General features: G+C 41.3%; 1 protein-coding gene, 1 long non-coding RNA gene and 1 pseudogene across 2 annotated transcripts in view; all 3 read left to right on the forward strand.

Annotated features, from left to right (window-relative positions):
* The window catches only part of LOC142862412 (uncharacterized), a 47,319-nt gene extending 41,988 nt beyond the window's left edge, over positions 1-5,331 (forward strand). The window contains exons 2-4 of the long non-coding RNA XR_012913471.1: positions 528-768; positions 1,420-1,568; positions 4,855-5,331. This is a non-coding gene — a long non-coding RNA (uncharacterized LOC142862412). The remainder of the gene's footprint in view (positions 1-527; positions 769-1,419; positions 1,569-4,854) is intronic.
* Positions 5,332-7,008: 1,677 nt separating this feature from the next.
* On the forward strand, positions 7,009-8,583 carry LOC105859569 (olfactory receptor 1F1-like). Its single transcript, XM_075994875.1, has one exon. It carries the CDS (start codon positions 7,613-7,615, stop codon positions 8,555-8,557), a length of 945 nt encoding a protein of 314 aa, XP_075850990.1. The 5' UTR covers positions 7,009-7,612; the 3' UTR covers positions 8,558-8,583.
* Positions 8,584-11,646: 3,063 nt separating this feature from the next.
* Positions 11,647-14,315, forward strand: LOC105859570 (V-type proton ATPase catalytic subunit A pseudogene; annotated as a pseudogene).
* Positions 14,316-17,358: the final 3,043 nt, after the last annotated feature.

Here is a 17,358-nt window from a genome sequence, read left to right on the forward strand (position 1 = left end):
CATATCTCCTGCTTGCTGACAAAGCCTCCCAAAGCTCCCTCACCCAATGGAGTCAGCCAGGGCCAAGGTTCATGAATGTTATACAGTCACTGTGGATTGTGCTCATAGTACCTTTGCCTTTTAATCCTTTCTTAGCTTAAATTCTAACTGTTCAATAATAGAAGTCACTACCTAGGTTTTCTCGTGGTTGGGCTTGTGACATATATAACTGCCTGTTTTCTCTAATGCTGTATGAGTGTGACTAGAGAAATGGGCTCTTTTCCTTGGTTTCAGGGGTTTCTTTTAATGGCTTTCCTGCTGTATCTACTTCTGTTAGAAAAAATTGGAGCCCAGACACTTTCTGGAAAAAAGAGTCTGCCTCCATCAGTTTCATTTTTAAGAAAGAATATTTTTCAGATTATACAATTTAATATAGCCTTGGTATAGAATTTTTTAAAGAAAATGCAGGCAATTATAAAGAAGTCCAAACTTCTAATAATTCTTCATTCAGTGAAACCTCCATAAATAGCTTTTGTATTTCTACCTAGTCTTTTTCCAGGACTCCACCATGTGAATTTCCTCTTGCTTCCCCTGCGACCTGTTTGATCAAATGGATGTTTGCTTCACCTGGTATACTTAGTGGTTGAGAGACTGAACTCTGAGCCTACGAGAGCATGACTGGAATTCTTTCTCTGCCTCTTACTCATGTGTGACTGTGGCCACTTTCGTCATCCTAAAGTATGGATAATCATAGCAGCTGCCCCAGTGGTGGTTATCAGGAGCAAACTCGTAAGGCCTGCTATCAATAATGGGTTGAATGGTGGCCGCCCTACCCCCCCCCCCAATATGTCCACCTGGAACCTGTGAATAAGACGTATTTAAAGAAAGGTTCTTGCAGGGCACCGTGGCTCATGCCTGTAATCCTAGACTCACTCGGGGAGGCCTGGGGGGTGGGGGATGGCTCAAGGTCAGGAGTTCCAAACCAGCCTGAGCAAGAGCAAGACCCAGTCTCTACTATGAATAGAAAGAAATTAATTGGCCAACTAAAAATATATAGAGAAAAAAATTAGCCAGGCATCATGGCGCATGCCTGTAGTCCCAGCTACTTGGGAGGCTGAGGCAGGAGGATTGCTTGAGCCCAGGAGTTACAGGTTGCTGTGAGCTAGGCTGACGCCACAGCACTCTAGCCCAGGCAACAGAGTGAGACTCTGTCTCAAAAAAAAAACAGGTTCTTTGTAGATGTAACTAAGTTAAGGATTTTGAAAATAGATCATCCGTGAATAATGCTTACTGCGCATAAGTATCAGGAACTCATTTATCAATGAAGATTCTGGGCTGTACTGCAAACCTTCTGATTCCATGGTTCTGGGGTGAGGTCCAGGGGTCTCCATTTTAACAAGCACTCTGCTAATTCTGACCGATGTGGTTCACATTTTATAGGATCTTGCTGTAGAGGAAATTGATTAAGCATCCAGGATCTGAAAGCAGAAAACCTGGGTTAAAGTCATGATTCTACCACTTGCCAGCTGGGTATCCTTGAGAAAATGTACTAACCTTTCTGAATTTCGGTTTCCTTATCTGTAAAACAGGTAAAATAATGGTGCCAACCACAGTGGATTATTTTTGTTAGAACTATAATAAATGGAGGAATGTGTGGCAAGCACCTGAAATATCACAAATGTGAGCTCTTCAGCTTGCCAGCTTTTAATTTTGTGGGTCAAAGGGTGGGCAACTTGTATTTGTACCATGCTGTCTCACACTTTTAGTGATGCAGTTGTTCACCATACCCTTCTCTCCCGATGTACCCCAGTAGTTTGAGGTTTTTATTTCCTGTATTCTCTTGGATTTGTGGCCTGGTCCTGCTATAATACCAAGAGATGTCACCATGACTCTCCTGGTCTGAGCCTCCCTTGTTCCTCACTTAACTTATTTTTATTCAGAACTTATAAGCCCAAGAACATTTACAAATCTGTTACCAGCCTCTGAGGAGATGGTTTTCCAAGTTCTTGGTTATCATGGGGAAAAGAATTTCAGGATGCACCATGTAAGCCAAGCAAGAAAGGGTTTTCTTTTGAAAGCAAAAGTACCCTCTCTGAGAGAGGGCAAGCTTGAAAAAGAGCAGCTGCGCTGGGAGGAGGAGGTTTTAGATCCTTTATAGTTTTACTAATTGAAGGGAGGAATATTCAAGACCAAGGGGTTAGCTTTTACTAAGAATTTAGGTAGTAATTCTTAGAATTGGGTTCCCTCTCATTTTCATAGTTTACTTAGTTGTCTCTCAACTGTCATGGTGGCCAGGCGCGGTGGCTCACACCTGTAATCCCAGCACTCTGGGAGGCCCAGGCAGACAGATTGCTCGAGGTCAGGAGTTCGAAACCAGCCTGAGCAAGAGCAAGACCCCGTCTCTACTATAAATAGAAAGAAATTAATTGGCCAACTAATATATATAGAAAAAATTAGCCAGGCATGGTGGTGCATGCCTGTAGTCCCAGCTACTCAGAAGGCTGAGGCAGCAGGATTGCTTGAGCCCAGGAGTTTGAGGTTGCTGTGAGCTAGGCTGACGCACGGCACTCACTCTAGCCTGGGCAACAAAGCGAGACTCTGTCTCAAAAAAAAAAAAAAAGAAAAAAAAAGAACTGTCATGGTGATTTCAAGGGTGGAGAAATTTAAAAACCACAATACAAATGATGTAATTAGCCAAAGTTCATGTAAGGTGACAGAGATAGCTGGCAAGCTGGTTGAACTTGATTCTTGCTGCCAGTTACTGACCCCTCTAATCAACTTCTTTGGGGAGTCGTTGAACACCTGCCCCCAATCTGCAGGTCCCTGCATCTGGTCTCATTCCTCTTAGTCTCCTTCTCTAGCAAATCCATCTCTTATTTTCTTTTTCCTTAGGTCAGTCTCTTTTAAATATTCCCAATATCTTTAATCATTTTTAAATGATTAAATGTCTTCTTTGGACATCCCAAAATTTTATATACCCCTCCAATTTGGGGCACTTACATCTAAATAATAAAAGGAGATCTTGGCAACTAATTTCTCCACCAAATTTTCACTTTTAAGAATTTAACGGATGGCCAGGCATGGTGGCTCATGCCTGTAATCCTAGCACTTTGGGAGGCTGAGGCCGACCAATCTCTCAAGGTCAGAAGTTTGAGACCAGCCTGAGCAAGAGACCCCATTTCTACTAAAAAAATAGAAAAAAATTAATTAGCCAACTAAAAAACATATTGAAAAAATTAGCCAGGCATGGTGGCACTTGACTGTACTCCCAACTACTCAGGAGGCTGAGGCAGAGGATCACTTGAGCCCAGGAGTTTGAGGATGCTATGAGCTAGGGTGATGCCACGATACTCTACCCAGAGCAACAGAGTGAGACTCTGTCTCAAAACAAAACAAAACAAAATAATTTAGTGCTTGCAAAAACTGTTGAAAAGCTAATCCAATGAATAAGCATATATTGATGACCTAGATTCAAAATTGTAATATCTTTGACATTTTTGCTTTTATAAATTTGGCAGTTTCGAGCTATTTGAAATGGCATAGGCTTCATGAAACAGCAATCCTGTCTCCCTAGGGCTTCCTTGGACTAAGGACATGATCAAACATAAACACTAGCCCCTATCACACCTCAAAATTAGTAATTCCCTATGTCATATAATTTATGCTCCATATTAAAATCTCCCCAAATGTCTTTTACACCTATTTATCTTGAACCAGAATCTAGTCAAATTTCTAGCACTACTTTTGGTCTCTTTATTTTATTTTATGTTTTTTATTGTTTTTGAGAGGTCTCACTCAGTCACAGTTTTTCTGAAATCTAGAATAGCTACCCTCCTTTTTTTATTGTGATAATATATATACATATACAATATTAAAAGTCTACTGCAACCTTATTGAAGTATAAACTGAGTAGAATTAATTACATTCACACAGTTTGCAAACATCACCACTATCTGTTTCCCAAACATTTTCATCATCCCAAACTAACTCTGTAACCATTGAGCAGTAGCTCCCCATTTCCCTGTCCCCAGCCCCTAGTAACCTCTAATCTACTTTCTTTTTTTTTTTTTGAGACAGAGTCTCGCTTTGTTGCCCAGGCTAGAGTGAGTACCGTGGCATCAGCCTAGCTCATGGCAACCTCAGTCTCCTGGGCTCAAGCAATGCTCCTGCCTCAGCATCCCGAGTAGCTGGGACTACAGGCATCTGCCACCATGCCTGGCTAATTTTTTTCTATATATATTAGTTGGTCAATTAATTTGTTTCTATTTAGTGTAGAGACGGGGTCTTGCTCTTGCTCTTGCTCAGGCTGGTTTCGAACTCCTGACTTTGTCTGCCTGGGCCTCCCAGAGTGCTAGGATTACAGGTGTGAGCCACCATGCCCGGCCTAATCTTTCTATGTCTGTGGATTTGCCTCTCTAGATATTTCATATAAGTGAAATGACACATTATTTGTCTTTTCATATCTGGCTTCTTACACTTGGCATAATGTTACAGGGCTCATCCATACTGTGGCATCCACAATTATTTCACTCCTTTCTACATGAATAAATAATATTCCCTTGTATAAATCTACCATATTTTGTTTGTCTATTCATCTATAAGGGATACTTGGGCTGTTGTCTACATTTTGGCTATTGTGAATAATGTTGTGATGAACGTTGTTCTACAGATATTCGTTTGAATGTGTCTGTTTTCAATTTTGAGTAGAAACCTAGGAATGGAATTGCTGGGTTATATGGTAATTGTACATTTAGCTTTTTGAGGAGCCACCAAACTGTTTTGCTACGTCATTTTTCATTCCCCACTAAGAACATACAAAGTTTCAATTTATCTACATTCTCACCAACATTTATTTTTCTGTTTTTTAAATTATAGCCAAATAAATGGAAGAAGAGGGGAGCCCCTCTCCTCTCCTCATCCATGTAGTCCTGGTGATAATGTCTGTAACTGGATTCTGACATGGAGTGGATTCAATTTATGGCCTGAGATAACCAGAATATCCGAGTCTCCCATCTAGAATGGTTGGTTCAGGTTGGGCACATGACCCATGAAGGGATGATCACAGACTTATCTGGAGATAATGAATAAACATTGGTAAAGAGAATTTCTATGTGGACTGCGATTGCTAGTCTGAGGGGATGTGAGCTTGGAGCTTCTGATGGACATCTTGCTGTCACATGAAGAGGAACGGCCTAAGGAATGAAGTTGAGTAGTAAGGTGGAGAAATGCAGGGTCTCAATGCTATTATTTGGGTCCCTGAATGTAGCCCTGCCTGAGACACATGGGCTTTGCAAGAAGACACTTTGGACTTTACAATTGCATCAACCAATAAATTCCATTTCGACTTGGGTGGATATGATGGTTTTCATTGTAAAATCGTCTTTACTAATTCAGTACCTATTCTCCTCCCCAACCCCAGATCTTTCATAATTAGCATTGTGGTTTGCTTTTCTGTTGGTGGTGTTTGGTTATTTGTTTTGTTTTTATTAGACTATCTTCAGATATAGAATGTGCAGAACTTGACATCTAATAGCATGTGTCTGATGGCTACATAAAGGCTCATTATAACCCTGAGGTTTGGGTTCGAGTTTCTGGGAGCAAGTGAATGTTATTTATTAAGACACAATAGTCAGAATGAGAAGCACAGTTCATAAATAACTGAAAATGGAAGATTGGTTAGATGGACACTCTGGTTTCAAGAGGGCATTCTTTTCAGGAATTGAACTGTCACCTCTGACCCAGGGTTCATGATTTTTTTTTTTTTTTTTTTTTTGAGACAGAGTCTCACTTTGTTGCCCAGGCTAGAGTGAGTGCCGTGGCATCAGCCTAGCTCACAGCAACCTCAAACTCCTAGGCTCGAGCGATCCTTCTGCCTCAGCCTCCCAAGTAGCTGGGACTACAGGCATGCGCCACCATGCCTGGCTAATTTTTATATATATATATCAGTTGGCCAATTAATTTCTTTGTATTTATAGAGACGGGGTCTCACTCTTGCTCAGGCTGGTTTTGAACTCCTGACCTTGAGTAATCCGCCCGCCTCAGCCTCCCAAGAGCTAGGATTGGGTTCATGATTTTTGAGAGTAACTCTTTAATTTTAGCAGCCCAGGAAAGGAAACCTGCCGGTGCATGACATCAATGCTTTATAGGCACCTTAAAAACAGATCTTGCCTTCAGGACAAGTATCGAGGAAAATTCTAGAGGGTGATACATATTGGACTCAGGAATTCTGTTTCCTCACTGGAGTTCATGTTCTACCAATTTATAAATGGACTCAGCAATGGTTTCTATTATATTTCTATCTCATTCTCCCCAAAATCAAAATATGGAAGAAAAGACTTGTCATCTTGCTCCTTGTAAAAACAACTATTGACATGCAAAGATAAGAATATGACACTATTTCCAAATGACATTTATCCAGAGTACAGATGATTGAGCAGAGAGTGAGGGATGCCAACATATTTTAACACCTTTAGTCTCACGTGGTGGACATGGTCCTAGCTCAGTGCAGTGATGAGGTTAGGAGACATGAGGTGTTTGGCATAAACGACCTCATTTAATCACTATCACCACAACTTGACAAAGTGAATATTATTTCTCCACTCTGTAGATGATGAAATTTTGTGATTTAGCAAAGCTTGGAAGATTTCCAAGGTCATACAAGTGGTAATGGTGGCTCTGGGAATTTAGACAGATCCCTGAAACCCTGAAGGTTATTATTTTATCCCCTATATGGCATCACACGTTGCCTAAGAAGGACACCACCCCAGCTTGTGTGGGAGATAAAGTACAGCATCCTGAGTTTTCTCTAATAGGTTTGAGGCCAACTGTTACCTCGAAGATTGTATCATTGTCAACTACTGAACCCAGAATTACACAACTCGGGCGGCAGGTCTTTATTATCAAAGTTGGACTCAAAAGAGCGCAAGGAGAAGAAGGGACAATTAATTACTCTCTGCTTGTCTCCAATGAAGCTCTCTGGGAATACAGCCCTAGTGGCCATGGAGACTGCAGTATAAAGCTTGCCCTGTGATTCTTTCAAACATCCTTCCTGTACCAAAGTGCTGAGTCTGTGTGTTTCTGCTCTTTATTCCTGCAGACTTAGCCTGAAAACTCCAGTGATGAGTCTCCCTCCCTGAACGAATGACTCCTTGCTTGGTCTAAAAAAGTGAAGCAAGGTGACAGTGAGGACTGCCATTATTTCTGGGGAAGAGTCAGATCAGTGGCACTGCATGAAAACTGCTTCTCAGGGAACACTCAGAGGGACACACTCCTCCTCTCTTTTACTAGAGCCACAGAAACCATCCTGAGATCCTCAGTGGTTCCTCACAATAGCCCAGTAATGACCAGTACCTGTGTTTTCTGTTTATGAGCTCCAGTGCTTTGGGAACACAAATTGGGTGAGTTTCTGCCCACATCTGTGGGTCATTTCCACTTTAATTTTATAAGCTGGACTCAGGGAGTTGAGCCAAGAAGGCTGGCTTTGACCTCTCTATAGTGTTCTGTAAACGTGAGCCTAGAGAGTAGCGGCAGCAACAATTATATCATGACCACCTGAGAGCAAAATTCAGCAACATTTCCCAAGTGTTTGCATTTATCCTTTTTTGTCCTCCTCTGGGCCAAGGATCCCAGGCTGATGAAAGGTACAAACCAGTCTGGTGTCTCCGAGTTCCTCCTGCTGGGACTCTCCTCGGAGCCCAAGCAGCAGCAGCTCCTCTTCATGCTCTTCCTGAGCATGTACTTGGCCACGGTCCTGGGAAACCTGCTGCTCATCCTGGCTGTCAGCACTGACTCCCGCCTGCACACCCCCATGTACTTCTTCCTCGGCAACCTGTCCTTCGTGGACGTCTGCTTCTCCTCCACTACCACCCCCAAGATGCTGGCCAATCACGTGCTTGGGATCCAGACCATCTCCTTCTCTGGCTGCCTCACACAGTTATATTTTCTCATCGTGTTTGCCCACATGGACAATTTCCTCCTGGCTGTGATGGCCTATGACCGCTTTGTGGCCGTGTGCCACCCCTTACATTACATGACAAAGATGACCCATCAGCTCTGTGTCCTGCTGGTCGCTGGGTCGTGGGTCGTGGCCAACCTGAGTGCTTTGTTGCACACCCTGCTGATGGCTGGACTCTCATTCTGTGCAGACAACACCATCCCCCACTTCTTCTGTGATGTGACTCCTCTTCTAAAACTCTCCTGCTCAGACACTCACCTCAATGAGATGATGATTCTCACTGAGGGCGGCCTGGTCACTGTCACCCCACTTGTTTGCATCTTGGCTTCCTATATGCACATCACCTGTGCTGTCCTGAGAGCTCCAACCACAAAGGGAAGATGGAAAGCCTTCTCCACCTGTGGCTCCCACCTGGCTGTCGTGTTCCTCTTCTATGGCACCATCATTGCTATTTATTTAAACCCCTCGTCCTCTCACTCAGCTGAGAAAGACACCGCAGCTACCGTGTTGTATACAGTGGTGACCCCCATGCTAAACCCTTTCATCTACAGCCTAAGGAACAGGGATTTGAAAAGGGCTCTGGGAAAGGTGTTTGGCAGAAAGGCATGCTTATACAGGTGTTAAGTGCTGTGGACCTATCGCATCATTCCCTGGCATAGAATCTTTCCCATCTCATTGAAATACAGCAATGTACTTGTTGTAGTGTCTTCAAGGAACTTAGACTACATATGCTTGGTAGATACTTAGCAGTCAACTCTGCTCTCTTAAGCAAGTAATGGTCTTTGTTTTTAATTATTATATTTTAAATTCTTTTACATACAAGGCAGAGTTTTCCTTTCTAAGTCATCACTGTGAAAGGCTACATGCTACAAATATTTTTTCACTCCTTTTTTTTAATAGTTCTTAGAATCTACAGCAGTGTGGAATCTACAGTCCTGGCTGCATGTTATCATAACCTGGGGCACTTTTAAAATACATACGGCAGGTGCCCCAACAGGGTTGTTTCATTACGACTGTGATGAGAAAAAAGATCCATCCCTGCCTCGGAGCACCATGTGTGGTTTTCACATGTTCTCCCCATGTCTGTGTGGGCTTTCTCTGGGTAGTCTGATTTCCTCCCACATCCCAAAGATGTGCCTGTGAAGTGAGCTGGTGTGTCTACATTGTCCCACTAGGAGTGAGCGTGGCCTATGATGGAAGGACGTCCTGTCTTGGGTGATTCCTGCCTGCACCCTGGACTGCTGGATAGGCTCCAGCCACACATGACCCTGAGCTAGAATAGTGTAAATAGTTGTCTTATTTGTTTTCATTAATCTTTCTTATATGTATGTAGAACTTACATGTAATTCAATGTGTAATATTGGAAGTTTTTTGGTTTTTATTTAGACGTTTGGTGGTGTTTTTGTGACCAAAAGTGTGCTGTGGAAACAAGTCTTGTCTGTATCAGCTAGCCTACAGTAAAACTGGTTCCATCATATGCCATTTTGCTTAAGGTCAAAGCTTCCAAGAACCTGTTTACGGATGTTGGACCAAACCTCAACTGGTTAGATCAGAATCTCTGGTTGGGACCTGGTCGGTGGTATTTTTCCCCATTAGATTCCCCAGGGTGGTCTGTGCACCTTCTGAGCTGACAGTCACACTGCACTGGCTGTGTTTTGTGATTGCTCATCACAAAGAGTGAGCCTAGAGCCCTTCTGAAGAAATCTTAAGTCCATTGTGGGCAAAACCAGGAGGGGGGAAAGGAACTCACTGGAAGTTCTCTGTGGACCAAAGTGCTATGCTGAAAAGGTTGGTCCTTTGGCCATAATCCACACTCCTGGTCCTCACAGAGAACCCTAAGAACAATTCACAAGTTTCAGTGTCTCATCATCCATCTTGAATGCCTGACTTTACAGGTGCATATTGAATATAACGTGTGCCTTTGAAGCAACACATCCACGTTTATGATTCTGTCTCTCCAGGATGCCTCTCTGTCTTCTCCCTGGGTAGCAAGGTCTCCCTGAACCTTCCAGACCCAAGTCTCCTGCTCTGTGAAGCCTTTGCTGAGTCCTCTAGACTGAGACTGTCATTCCCTCTCCTGGATTCCCCCAGAAAGCTTATCTTGGATTACTGGACATGTATGGCTCTGTAGTCTGTTCATTGCTAGCTGCTGTCTTGACTCTGCCTTCATCCTCAGGACACCATGTGTGAGGTGTCGGGACTCAGCTGTCCCCTGTGCACCTGCACCTTGGAAGCCCCACAGAAACCTCAGTCCGGACACAAATTACACATGCAGCCCACTTTCCCTGAATGAGTGAATGAATGAACATCATCTTAACTTTCAAGTTGACATCCTTAATTCGGCCAGTAGCTTGACAATCATATTCTGAGAATCATAATACAATATTTACAAACTGCAAAAGATTTCAAAATATATGAGAAAGTTAATCTGTAAAAGCACTATTAAAAACATATAGAAATAATTTTAACCAATGTTGACCTCAGGTTATATCTTCTATTTTGTGACCTCATTTTTGCACTTATCATTTCCCATGTCATCAAATACCTTAGAAATGTGATGTTTGTGGTTGTATGATAGTTCATGATATGGACGTATTGTCATTTATTTGACTTATCCTAGGTTTTAGCAGATTCAATTACATTGCAGGAGATATCAGGCTCACATAACTTTGCACCCATTAACATTTCCACAGATAACTTGTTAGAGCCTTTTCAACAGCAGGGGCAAAAATTGGGTCTGAGTTCTTTACCCAGTTATTTCCACCCAGTCGCCCTGGCCCTTTCTGTCATGGGCACCATATCTCCTGCTTGCTGACAAAGCCTCCCAAAGCTCCCTCACCCAATTGAGTCAGCCAGGCCTAAGGTTCATGAATGTTATGCAGTCACTGTGGATGTGCTCATAGTGACTTTGTTCTTTAATCCTTTCTTAGCTTAAATTCTAACTGTTCAATAATAAAAGTCACTACCTAGGCTTTCTCGTGGTTTGGGCTTTCCAAGTATATACCTGCCTGTTTTCTCCAATGTTGTCTGAGTTGTGTGACTAGAGAAATGGGCTCTTTTCCTTGGTTTCTTGGGTTTGTTTCAGTGGCTTTCCTGCTACATCTACTTCTGTTAGAAACAAAAAATATGAGCCCAGACCCTTTCTGGAAAAGAAGAGTCGGCCTCTACTAGTTTCATTTTTTTAAAAAATGAGTATATTTGGGAATGGGTGGGAGTGAATGTATTTGGGCTGGGAGGGAAGCAGGAGAAGAAAATGGGGGCGTGAGTGAGTGTGCATGTGTCTGAAATTCACTATTTGCCCCACCTGTACCTAATAAGGAGCAGGTGATAGATGTATTTTGCTCATGACTACAGTGTGCATGTATTTTTTTTCCTCCTCTGTGTTTTCTAAACTTACAGTAAAAGGATTCATCAAATCATGTTGTTCAGATGTCTCAGGTTGTATTTTCTTTTGCTTACCCTGTACTCTTGGGTTCTATAGTATTTCTATAATTATGTAACAAGAATAGTGTTGCACTGTAATCTATCATATAGAGCTATATGTATGGAAAATTTTGATCAGTTTTTTAAGAAATGTATCCTGTTTTCAAAGGCATAATAAGGTTGCATCTTATAGACTATAGGCAATAAAGCTAACAATAAACCTTATTTAACACACACACACACACACACACAAAAAATGAGTATACAGGCAGCTGAAGTCTTCCCCTCCCGTAGTGACAGAGCTTCTGGGTTTGTGATCCGTACAGATTCTGCACCTCGTGCCCCAGCAGGTAAATTTAACATGGTGGATTTTTCCAAGCTACCCAAATTACTTGATGAAGATAAAGAAAGCACATTTGGTTATGTACATGGAGTCTCATGAGCCTGTGACATGGCAGGTGCAGCCATGTATGAGCTGGTGAGAGTAGGCCACAGCAAGTTGGTTGGAGAGATTATTCGATTGGAAGGTGATATGGCCACTATTCAAGTGTATGAAGAAACATCTGTTGTGTCTGTTGGAGATCCTGTACTTCGCACTCGTAAACCCCTCTCAGTGCAGCTTGGTCCTGGCATTATGGGAACCATTTTTGATGGTATTCAAAGACCTTTGTCAAATATCAGCAGTCAGACCCAAAGCATCTATATCCCCAGAGGAGTAAATGTGTCTGCTCTTAGCAGAGATATCAAATGGGATTTTACACCTTGCAAAAACCTACAGGTGGGTAGTCATATTACTGGTGGAGATATTTATGGAATTGTCAATGAGAATTCCCTCATCAAACACAAAATCATGTTGCCCTCACGAAATAGAGGAACTGTAACTTACATTGCTCCACCTGGGAATTATGATACCTCTGATGTTGTCTTGGAACTTGAATTTGAAAGTGTAAAGGAGAAGTTCAGTATGGGTCCAATATGGCCTGTACGTCAAGTTCGGCCTGTCACTGAGAAGCTGCCGGCCAATCATCCTCTGTTGACTGGCCAGAGAGTCCTTGATGCTCTTTTCCCGTGTGTACAGGGAGGAACTACTGCTATTCCTGGGGCTTTTGGCTGTGGTAAGACAGTGATATCGCAGTCTCTATCCAAGTATTCCAACAGTGATGTAATCATCTATGTAAGATGTGGTGAAAGAGGAAATGAGATGTCTGAAGTTCTCCAGGATTTCCCAGAGCTCACAATGGAAGTTGATGGTAAGGTAGAGTCCATTATGAAGAGGACAGCTTTGGTAGCCAATACCTCTAATATGCCTGTTGCTGCTAGAGAAGCCTCTATTTATACTGGAATTACACTGTCAGAATATTTCCGTGACATGGGCTATCATGTCAGTATGATGGCTGACTCTACCTCTAGATGGGCTGAGGCCCTTAGAGAGATCTCTGGTCGTTTAGCTGAAATGCCTGCAGATAGTGGATATCCTGCATATCTTGGTGCCCGTCTGGCCTCTTTTTATGAGCGAGCAGGCAGAGTGAAATATCTTGGAAATCCTGAAAGAGAAGGAAGTGTCAGCATTGTAGGAGCAGTTTCTCCACCTGGTGGTGATTTTTCTGATCCAGTTACATCTGCTACTCTTGGTATTGTTCAGATGTTCTGGGGCTTAGATAAGAAACTAGCTCAACGTAAGCATTTCCCCTCTGTCAATTGGCTCATAAGCTACAGCAAGTACATGCGTGCCTTGGATGAGTACTATGACAAACACTTCACAGAGTTTGTTCCTCTGAGGACCAAAGCAAAGGAGATTCTGCAGGAAGAAGAAGACCTGGCAGAAATTGTACAGCTTGTGGAAAAGTCTTCTTTAGCAGAAACAGATAAAATTACCCTGGAGGTAGCAAAACTTATCAAAGATGACTTCCTACAACAAAATGGATATACTCCTTATGACAGGTTCTGCCCATTCTATAAAACAGTAGGGATGTCCAACATGATTGCATTTTATGATATGGCCCGTAGAACTGTGGAAACCACTGCCCAGAGTGATAATAAAATCACATGGTCCATTATCCGTGAGCACATGGGAGAGATCCTGTATAGACTTTCCTCCATGAAACTAAAGGATCCAGTGAAAGATGGTGAGGCAAAGATCAAGAGCGACTATGCACAGCTTCTTGAAGATATGCTGAATGCATTCCGTAGTCTTGAAGATTAGAACTGTGACTTCTTTCCTCCTTTGCCTCAGCAAGCTCATATGTGTATATTTTCCTAAATTCCTCATCTCAGACTCTTTGCTTCTCTATTGTGCAGCTTTGAGACTAGTGCCTAAGTGTATTATCATTTGTTTCCCTGTTTATTTGGTAGGTCTTATATAAAACAAACATTCCTTTGTTTTGGTGTTGTGAAGGGCCTCCCTGATCCTTTGTCCAAAGTGGTGAATGTAGTAAATATGATATGTAATGGCTACACTACTGTAAACTTGTATGTAGGGTGATGACACTCCTTGTCCTAAGTTTGCCCCTTCCCGATCTCCATTAAATTGTAAACAGGACTACTGCATGTACTCTCTTTGCAGTGGATTTGGAATGGAAGGCCAGATTTTTATACCTTTTGACAGGTACTGTTTGACTCAGTATCTATGAGATAAGGTCATTTGCAGCTTAGCATTTTGCAAAGTAATTGCTTTGCAGGAAATAATTACTTTTTAAAAACTTAAATGATTAATGTTCCAATTATGCATTGCTTCCCCCAATATAAATCAGGAATATTTATGGGAAACTGTTGGGAACTATACTGTATTAAAATAGGCATTTGTGGGTTTCAGCACAATATGTGAATCAGTATGCTCTAAAAAAGTGAAAAAAGAGCCAGGCGGTCAAACTTAGGTCAACATTGTCTTGTTAAAGCATATTTTATTTCACTAGGAAAAATTCAGTATCAAGGACTATTATACACTGCATTACTAGGAAATTCTTTTTAAAATATACTTAAAGCAATCACTGAAAATTTGATCAACATCACACTCTCTTTTCCTCAAACATCTTAGAAGCCCAAACTTCTAAGAATCATGTGGCAGTGTGATGGGCAGTCATATGTCAGAGAGAAGATAATTAGTAGTGGTTAAAGGTTGTTTGCACCTTTAAGGACCAGCTGGGCTGTAGAGATTCTTGGGGGCAGAGTGGCATTATGTTTGTTCATTTGCTTGTTGAATTTTTGAACAGCCAGTTTACCAATGGTAGAAAATATTACTTCTTTCATGTGTTTTTTGATTCACTGGTTCAAAAGGTTTCTCAGAATATCTATGGCTGCAGCAGCATAACAGTTTCCATTTTGTTTAATAGGGATGAAATTCTTGTATCTGCTGATAACAGAATCTGAGTCATATGGAAAAGATCATTTTATCCTGTCTTTTAAGTATATGTTTAAAAATAATCTCTGTGTTCGTATAAGATGGCACACTGTAGGATAGCTCTGAGAGCAAGTTTCCTATTAACTCTTTCTGACCAATAGTGCTGGCACCATTGTTCCTCTTCGGGAAGAGGAAAGGGGATGTGAACATGTTTAACAATCTCAAATACCCAAATATCATAGCATAAATAAAATGTTTATTTTATGCCCTGGCATGTTATTATTTAAATTTTGAAATAGTGCATTTCTTTTGGGCTATTAAGGAAAGATACAACCAGTAGAGAATTCAAGTATAGTTTTGTTTAAATTCTTGCAGATTGCATGTTTTTATAGTGACCTGTTACCAAGGAAAGGTATTCTTCCATTCTAGTTTTTTTAGCCTTTCAGAATATTGACAGATAAAAATTATGAAGTGATTTGTTGAGATGTAGACTTAATGGTGCTGCTTAATCAGTTTGCTTCCAATGTGGCCTCCTACTCAGTGACCCTAAGACTAGTGGAAATTAAACAAGCGATTTCAAAAGCTTTCTATTATTACCTTAAACCTACCAGCAAACTAAGATTGTGATAGAATGAATGATATGATGAAGAAAGTTTGACCAAATTTGTTTTTGGTGTTTTGAATTTGAGTCATTCTTACTCATTTTGAGAATGTTGATGTATGAGTGTGAAGATGCTAGAGATACTATGCTCAGATACTCATTGTAAGTTTCCCTTCACGTATATGTTGTAGAATTTCAGATTGGTCACTGATCATATTTCTTTAGGAAGAATGTGTTAAAATTACAACGATCTTTTAAAAAGATGATGCAGTTCTATATTTATTGTGCTGTGCCTGGTCCTAAGTGGAGCCAGTTAAACAAGTTTCATATGTATAATTCCAGTGTTAAATCTCACACTTGTACCCTTTGGAACTTTACTTCCATCCTGAAGAGTGAATTTAAGAGGCCATATATATTGCCTCCTTATTCTTGAGATTTCACTATCTTTATGTTAAAAGTTGTGTATAATTGTTAAAAATCTGTGAAAGAATAAAATGTGGATTTAAATTTAAAAAAATGAGTATACAATTAATATAGCCTTGGTATAGATTTTTTAAAGAAAATGCAGGCAATTATGAAGAAGTCCAAACTTCTAATTATTCTTCATTCAATGAAACCTCCATAAATAGCTTTTGTATTTCTACCTAGTCTTTTTCCAGGACCCCACTAGGTGAATTTGCTCCTGTTCACCCTTGGCCCTATTTTCATCAAATGGACTTCACCTAGTAGACTGGCGGTTGAGAGACTCAACTCAGAGTGTAAGAGACCACAACTGGAATTCTTTCTCTGCCTCTTACTGGTGTGTGACTGTGGCCACTTTATCATCCTAAAGTGGGGATAATCATAGCTGCTGCCAAGAGATGGTTATCATGAGCAGACTCATACGGTCTGGTATGAATAATGGATTGAATGTAGGCCCCCCCACCCCGAATATGTCCACTTGAAACCTGTGAATAAGACCTATTTAAAGAAAGGTTCTTTGCAGATGTAACTCAGTTGAGGATTTTAAGAATAGATCATCCTGGATCAACCTTCTCTGTGCATAAGTATCAGGCACTCATTTAAGAATAAAAATGGTGGGCTGTACTCCAAACATTCTGATTCCATGGTTCTGAGGTGACGCCCAAGGGTCTGTATTTTAACAAACACTCTGCTAATTCTGACCCATGTGGTTCACAGGTCACATTTTATTGCTGTAGAGGAAATTGATTAAACATCCAGGATCTGAAACCAGAAAACCTGGATTAAAGTCATGAATCTACCCCTTGCCAGCTGGGTATCCTAGAGAAAATGTACTAACCTTTCTGAATTTCGGTTTCCTTATCTGTAAAACAGGTACCATGTTGGTGCCTACCACAGTGGATTATTTTTGTTAGAACTATAATAAATGGAAGAATGTATGCCAAGTACCTGAAATATCACAAATGTGATATTTGTGAGCTCTTCAGCTTGCCAGCTTTTAAGTTTCTAGGTCAAAGGGTGGGCAACTTGTATTTGTACCAGGCTTTCTCACACTTTTAGTAATGCAATTGTCCACCATACCCTTCTCTGCCGACGTACTCCAGTAGGATGAGCTTTTTATTTCCTGTATGCTCTTGGATTTGTGGCCTGGGCCTGCTGTAATACCAAGAGATGTCACCACCACTGTCCTGGTCTGAGCCTCCCTTGTTCCTCACTTAACATATTTTTATTCACAACTTATAAGCCCAAGAACATTTACAAATCTGTTACCAGCCTCTTAGGGGATGGTTTTCCAAGTTCTTGGTGATCATGTGGAAAAAAAATTCAGGACATACCCTCTAAGCCTGGCAAGAAATGGCATTTTATTGAGAACAAAAGTACCCTCTCATGAGAGACAGTGGGCAAGCTTGAAGAAGAGCAGCTGCACTGGGAGGAGGTGGTTTTAGATCCCTCATAGTTTTACTAATTGAAGGGAGGAATATTCAAGACCAAGGGGTTAGATTTTACTAAGAATTTAGGGTGTAATTCTTAGAATTGGGTTCCCTATCATTTTTATACTTTATATGGTTGTCTAAGAACCATCATGGCGATTTCAAGGGTGGA

The sequence above is a fragment of the Microcebus murinus genome, chromosome 19, assembly GCF_040939455.1.
Source record: "Microcebus murinus isolate Inina chromosome 19, M.murinus_Inina_mat1.0, whole genome shotgun sequence".
NCBI classification, from domain to species: Eukaryota; Metazoa; Chordata; class Mammalia; order Primates; family Cheirogaleidae; genus Microcebus; species Microcebus murinus.

What these genes read in the sequence shown, in the direction of transcription:
- LOC105859569 (XM_075994875.1), top strand. Translation starts at nt 7,613, where the DNA reads ATGAAAGGTACAAACCAGTCTGGTGTCTCCGAGTTCCTCCTGCTGGGA.